Genomic DNA, 6,141 nt, shown 5'->3' on the forward strand with positions numbered 1-6,141 from the left:
GTACTTTGTATATTTTTTCATACTTTTGTCTACTGTTATTTATTTGTGTACTTATTTTCTCTCCAACTCCCCCATGCAATCTTATAGTCTTTTTCAGTGAAGCATTCCATATATAAAAAAACAAACTTAATATCTTAAACATTTGCTTAAACAATAGCAATCTACACACTGTACATACCTAGATATTTACTAAGATGAATGAAAAAGTGTATTAGAATAAACAAGTATATTAATCAAAAAATCTGTATAATTACTGGCAAATATGCGCTTTATGAATGCAAAAGTGGAACTTTTTTTGCATTAGGATTGAAGACAATGATGGTGAATTCTTGTTAATAGAAGCTGCTGACTATCTCCCTAAATGGCTGGATCCTGATAATAGTGCTAACAGGGTAAGTATACACAAATGTGGAAAACTTAGGGAGATAAAATCATGTTACAGTGCCTCGTATGAAAACTAAAATGTAATATCTTGCAGGTGTTTTTCTACCATGGGGAACTGTGCATTATTCCTGCACCGAGGAAACCTGGAGCAGTATCCTGGTTACCGACTACACCCCCAACAATCCCACAAGCACTGAATATAATCTCAACACACCCAGAAAAAATTTTGGCTTCAGAATCTGTACGAGCTGCTGTGAATAGGCGTATCAGAGGGTAAAAAAAAATAACATTTTCATTGCTAGTCAAGGAGCCTTATGCTTTAGGGCAGTTCAGGTCTTTCATTGAATGTAGAATTTCACCTAGATTAATACTAATTTTCATTCTGTCTTCATCCTTCATGAAATTGACTACCAAATTATACTTAAACTAGAGGCTCAGTGCACGAAATTTGTGCACGGAGAGGTTCCCTAGGTGATCGGGGGGGGGACCCCACTGGCACCCACCTTGGCCTGCCTGGCACTACCTGCTCGCTGCCCCCCCCCCCACTCACCAGTCACCTCCCTCTGCAGGGCAACTGGCGGGGTGATCAGGGGGTCCCTGCTGGCACCAGCCATGGCTGGCCTGGGGCCTGCGGGCTGGGGGCAGCTCCTGCATTGAGTGTCTGTCCCCTGGTTGTCAGTGCGCATCGTTCCGCCGGTCATTCCGCCGTTCAGTCAATTTGCATATTAGGCTTTTATTAAATAGGATAATTTAAAATCAAGAAATAATATATCCTTTAATTCCCATTTAAAAGTGTTATAATCCAGTCTGAATATTTTTACATTATTTACCTTAGAAAGTATTATTTATATCCATAGATTAAAATTTTGAGGGCTTTAGAAATAAAAACTTAAAGGAGCAAATGTGTTCAGGTTTTTTCAGTGGTTCTGGGGCTATATGTGGAATTCTTTCACCTGTGTGGGACACTTTAGCTTCTAGTCAGAAGAGAAAGCCTAGGTCTGATAACATAGCAATTTATTCACATTTTAGTACTTATTAAATATTTAGCCACCAGGTCTTAACAATATTAAAAATTTCTTTTAGCCCTGGCCAGTGTGGGTCGGTTGGTTGGGCATCATCCTGTGTACCCATAGGTTGCCGGTTCGATTCTCCGTCAGGGCACATGCCCTAGTGGGCTCAATCCCCAGTAGAGGGTATGCAGGAGGCAGCTGATCGATGTTTCTCTCTCCCTCTTCCTTCCTCTCTCTAAAAATCAATTTTAAAATATTTTTAAATAAATCACTTAGCTTTGTTTCAGTATATTTTGAACCATTTTAAGAAGAATATTTAATTTTATCCTTGTTCTAAAGTATAATAGAGTAAAAAAAACAAGTAAAAAAAAGTATCGTAGAGTTTTTGTTTTGTTTTTATTGAACCTCCTTAGTCCTTTTTTTAAATATTCAATTTCCTCCCAACTTTTCTCTTTTCCTCTCTTCTTTCCTTCAGTTTTTAGTATATACAGTATTTTTTTTTTAAGATAAAATATACTTTATTGATTTTCTACAGAGAGGAAGGGAGAGGGATAGAGAGAAACATCGATCAGCTGCCTCCTGCACACTCCCTCCTGGGGATGTGTCCCCAACCAAGGTACATGCCCTTGACCGGAATCGAACCTGGGACCCTTGAGTCCGAAGGCCGACGCTCTATCCACTGAGCCAAGCCAGTTAGGGCTGTACAGTATTTTTATCTTTAACTGTTTTGTCACTTTCTATCTCACAGTTGATGAACCAAGATAAGATGTTAAGAGAGAAGTAAATGGTATAAAAATTCTAGTTATTTACATATTATAAAGTAAAAGTAATTATGTTACTTGTCACAGATACCCAGAAAAAATTCAAGCCTCCCTCCATCGAGCTCACTGCTTCCTCCCAGCTGGCATTGTGGCCGTGCTAAAGCAGCGCCCCCGACTGGTGGCCGCAGGAGTCCAGGCCTTTTACCTGCGGGACCCCATTGACCTGCGAGCCTGTCGTATTTTCAAGACATTCTTGCCTGAAACACGAATAATGACATCGGTAAGATATCACCCTTGATCATTTCGTTTGTCTCACTGGAGAGTTGAATGTTATTTTAATTGTTCACTCGAAAAAAATGGAAATATTCTGTTTCCTCATTGTAAGTTAATATGCTTTTTTCCCCCTTTTTCTTTCCTCCCATCCAGTGAAAGATTTAAAGAGACCTGACTCCCTATTTTATATCCCAATGTTTCCTAGCTATTTTTGGTCATATTGTCATAACATAAAACATTTCATTTCTTGCCTGGCCAGTGTGGTTCAGTGATTGAGCGTTGACCTATGAACCAGGAGGTCACAGTTTGATTCCTGGTCAGGGCATATGCCTGGGTTGCAGGCTCAATCCCCAGTGGGGCTGTGCAGGAGGCAGCCGATCAATAATTCTCATAATTGATGTTTCTGTCTCCCTCTCCCTTCCTCTCTGAAATGAATAAAAATATATTTTTTAAAAAACAAAACAAAAATTTTTTTATTTCTTTTAGAGAATTGAGAATTATTTTTTAGCCCTGGCTGGCGTGGCTCAGTTGGTGGGAGTGTCATCCCATGCACCAAAAGGTGGCGGGTTCGATTCTCAGTCAGGGCATATACCCAGGTTGCAGGTTCTATCCCCAGTCAGGGTGTGTAAGGGAGGCAACTGATTGATACTAATTAGATGTTTCTCTCTCTAAAAAAATTCAGTTAGCCTGGCCGGTGTCGCTCAGTGGTTGAGCATTAACCTATGAATCAGGAGGTTGGAGCATTCTCCCATACACCAACAGGTTGCAGGTTCTATCCCCAGTCAGGGTGTGTAATGGAGGCAACTGATTGATACTAATTAGATGTTTTTCTCCCTAAAAAATTCAGTTAGCCTGGCCGGTGTCGCTCAGTGATTGAGCATTAACCTATGAATCAGGAGGTCATGGTTGGATTCCTGGTCAGGGCACATGTGGTTGCGGGCTCGATCCCTGGTAGGAGGCATGCAGGAAGCAGCCGATCAATGATTCTCTCTCATCATTGATGTTTCTATTTCTCTCTCCCTCTCCCTTCCTCTCTGAAATCAATAAAAATATATTTTTTAAAAATCATTTAAAAAAAGAATTATTTTTATCTTCTACCCATCAAAATTGCCATATGAAGTAACTAATAAGAGTTTCATCAGTGATAACTAAAGAGCAGACAGTGCGGGTACATTTTACGGCATGTGAATTATATCTCAATAAAGCTACTACTATGAAATATTGGCAGTGAATAGGTGGGGTCTTTGCATTTCATATGAATTTGAAGCTCATAAATGAAGCTACTTTTATTAACTATGAAGTAATATTCAAATTTTAATTTTAAGGAAAGACTTATGTCTTTTTGTGTCTCAATGTCTAGGTCACCTTCACCAAATGTCTGTATGCACAGCTGATGCAACAAAGGTTTATGCCAGACCGGCGGAGTGGGTACAGACTGCCTCCTCCATCTCATCCCCAGTACCGAGCCCATGAACTGGGCATGAAGCTGGTAAAGTTGAACAGGAAAATTTTATTTTCTTCCTGTGTATATAAGGGCTCTTAAGAGAATGACGGCACAGCATATAAAGTTTAGAAATATATCCTATTTATGCAAAAATGTGGTAAAACATGGCATTTCAAATAAGAAGGAAAAATGGATTACTCAGTAAATGATGATAGGACTACTGGGAAGCCGTCTGAATATTAAAGTTGATTCCCTCACACCTGTACCAAAGTAAATTCTAATTGGACCAAGTATTTAAATGAAAAAATTGAAACCATAAAATTTGAAATTTTGATAATCTGTGTAGGAAAGGCTTTCTAAGCATGACTTGAAATCGTAAGCTAGAAAAGATTGATAAATTTGATTGTGTAAAAAGTAAACATTTCTCTGTGTGAATAAAACAACACCCATATGTAAAGTCAAAAGAAAGTAAACATGGAGAAAATACTGTATTTTCAATTTAAATGACAAAGCTGATTTCTTTAATATATATAGTGTTCCTGCAAGTTAATATGAAAAAAATACAAATCAATTAATAAAAAATGTTCAGAAACATAACAAGATAGTCCAGAGAATAGGAAATACTACAGATTTTTAATCTAAACATGAAACATGTTGACCCTTGCTCATATGATAAAATAAATGCCAACTAAACATACAAAGTAGTATTTTCACCATTTGATTGGCAAGTATCAAAGAGTTTGATAATAGATACTGGATTAGTAAAACTATATAGAGAAAGAGATAGTACTATCAAACATTGATGGGTATATAAATTGATTCAGTGTTTTGGAACAAAATTTGTCAGTATCCTTCAACATTTAAAATGCACAAACCCTTCTGCTCAGCATTTTCACTTCTAGAAATCTATCCTCCATATACTTGACATGTGCACAAAGACATTGAGGATACTCATGAGAACATTGTTTGTAGTAGCAAAGATTGAGAACTACCTACATGTCTATTAGTAGGGAAACAGATAAATTATGGTCTGTCTATGAAATGAGATGAGTAAATTCATGTGTGCTCATAGAAAATGATCTCCAAGGCATATGACAAAATGAAAAAGCAGGTTTAGAGCAGTGTGTTTGTTGCCCTTGAGTGACAAAAGGGATGGAGCAGGAGGATGTGCATACACAGATACACCCTATCCGCTTGAGTGCATGGATTACTTCTGAGGTGATGTGCAACAAATTGGTCACAGCCGTTTCTTCTGCAGTGACCAGGGAAGCTCACTTATTTTGCCGTGTGCATTTATATTTTTTAATGAAAGGATTCTTAAAATGAAGTGATTTTTCTCCCTTTATTATGTCTGAGACCATGATCAATTCATTGATAATTTCTGTTTGACAAGAAGCCTGCAAGCCTTTTTTTAAGCAAACAAATTTAAATTCCAGTTTAATCATCAGCAAGAAAAGAAATCTCTTTGAAGAGAACAGTCTTGTTTTGTATTACTTACTTTTCCTCTATAATTTTTAGTAATCTACGGAGATTGAGAAACTTGGAAATAAAGTCGGATTTTTCATAAATTTCAAAAAGTTTTATAAATGTCCATATGTTCTTGTGTCCAGTCACCTAATTCTTGGGCGTGTCTAAAGGGAAAGAAAGTAACCTAATAATAAAAATATTGTCTGTTCGATCTAGGCTCACGGATTTGAGATTCTGTGCTCCAAATGTAGCCCACATTTTACTGACTCCAAGAAATCCCCTGTGACTTCCTCACCACTCTGGGCTGGCTTCCTTGACAGTCTGAAAAAGAACGATTACTTTAAGGTAGGACTTTGCAATGCATTTTTAAATTGTACTATTCACGGAAAATCAAGCCAGTGATTCAAAGTCCTATGGTCCAAGTTTAATATGGAACATAATTATGGGAGCTAGAATTTAAAGGAACCAGTCTAATACAGTGGTAATGATGGGGTGTCTATGAATCGTTGCCAGTATTAGAGAAATTAATAACATTTCTCTAAAGTGATAAAAGTTATTATTTGTATCAGATGAACGATTGTCACAGATCTGTAAAGCAAACATGAAGACACCAAATAGCAAAATTAGCAAAGATAGGGATTTAAGAAATTACAAAAAACCAACTAGTAAATTTATTTTAACATATTCACTCTCACAGTAGTAAATATATGCATGTGAGCACAATAATAAAGACTGTTTTCATGTAGGTAAAAAAGGATATGAGTGGTGTTCAGTGTTGTTGAGAGTATAGTGAAATTAATAC

The 6,141-nt window shown here is 37.3% G+C and overlaps 1 protein-coding gene across 5 annotated transcripts in view; it reads left to right on the plus strand.

The window, feature by feature from the left end:
- ECD (ecdysoneless homolog (Drosophila)) overlaps positions 1-6,141 on the plus strand; it is a 27,395-nt gene that overhangs the window by 7,357 nt on the left and 13,897 nt on the right. For all 5 annotated transcript variants that reach the window (XM_014538388.1, XM_014538385.1, XM_014538386.1 and 2 more), the window contains exons 4-8: positions 305-392; positions 479-657; positions 2,243-2,435; positions 3,789-3,917; positions 5,556-5,684. In XM_014538388.1, coding sequence (XP_014393874.1) covers positions 305-392; positions 479-657; positions 2,243-2,435; positions 3,789-3,917; positions 5,556-5,684 — 718 coding nt within the window. The remainder of the gene's footprint in view (positions 1-304; positions 393-478; positions 658-2,242; positions 2,436-3,788; positions 3,918-5,555; positions 5,685-6,141) is intronic.

This window comes from Myotis brandtii, unplaced genomic scaffold (genome assembly GCF_000412655.1).
Source record: "Myotis brandtii unplaced genomic scaffold, ASM41265v1 scaffold190, whole genome shotgun sequence".
In the NCBI taxonomy this organism is placed as follows: domain Eukaryota; kingdom Metazoa; phylum Chordata; class Mammalia; order Chiroptera; family Vespertilionidae; genus Myotis; species Myotis brandtii.